At 41.1% G+C, this 968-nt stretch overlaps 1 protein-coding gene across 1 annotated transcript in view; it reads right to left on the bottom strand.

Annotated features, from left to right (window-relative positions):
* PCNT (pericentrin) overlaps positions 1-968 on the bottom strand; it is a 126,854-nt gene that overhangs the window by 53,215 nt on the left and 72,671 nt on the right. The window contains exon 25 of the mRNA XM_023739100.1: positions 431-530. Within this exon, the coding sequence (XP_023594868.1) occupies positions 431-530 (100 nt within the window). The remainder of the gene's footprint in view (positions 1-430; positions 531-968) is intronic.

Raw genomic sequence — 968 nt, forward strand, 5'->3', positions numbered from 1 at the left:
CGAGTCCCTGCCAGCAAAAGACCTGACCTCTAGACGCAATGCATAGTCTGGGGTGTTCTTTCTGTAAAGAACACTGCTGTTGGGACAACCGGCGAAACCTGAATCAGGTCAGCGGGTGGGAGCTGGCGTTGCACCACTGCAAACTCTCTGGTTCTGAGCACTGTGCTGTGACCTCAGTTTTCGGAAATGCCCAGTGACATGTGAAGAGCAAAGGGGCACTGTGTCCACAACCTCCATTCAAACGGTTCACAGAGACAGAGAGACAGACAGAGAGAGAGGAAGAGAGACAGAGAGAGACAGAGAGGGACAATGTGGAAAAACGTTAACATTTGGGGAATCTAGGTGAAGGAGATACAGGAATTCCTTGTACGATTCTGTCTTGCAAAATTGTGAAAATAAAATTTTTTTTCAAAAAAGGTAACTGACTCACTTTTTTCACTTCCATCGCTTTTTCCAGCTCCAAGAGGAGATGATCTTAAATTTTCTTGTGAACCAAAAGACGTTACGACAAAATCTTCGACGTCCTTCTCCTATTCAAATAGACAAACTTTTAAGTGGTCATAAAGTAATAATTTATCACATCACAGGGCTAAAGTTGCCAGAGGGGAACTTTCTAAGTCACCTCCCCACACAGAACCCACAGGAAAGAATTCAGACTTCCAAGCACATCCAGGTCGTGCGTCTCCAATAATCCGATTGCTGGGTTTTCCCGCATTTCCTCAGACGTGTGTTAAAGTAGAGTCACTTGCAAATATTTCAGGCAAAAGGAATTCACATGAAATGACAATCTACCTGAGGTAACATTACGATGACCTAAATTCATTTTTTATCTTATCTCATTCAAGATACTTAACATCTTAAGATTACTATGCTAAAAGATGTAACTCAACAGTAACAAATCGAAGTGTTTTTAAAATTAATTAGCAATATACATGGAATCTGTTAAACACGAAATACTACTGAACATA

This window comes from Trichechus manatus, unplaced genomic scaffold (genome assembly GCF_000243295.1).
Source record: "Trichechus manatus latirostris isolate Lorelei unplaced genomic scaffold, TriManLat1.0 scaffold00128, whole genome shotgun sequence".
NCBI classification, from domain to species: domain Eukaryota; kingdom Metazoa; phylum Chordata; class Mammalia; order Sirenia; family Trichechidae; genus Trichechus; species Trichechus manatus.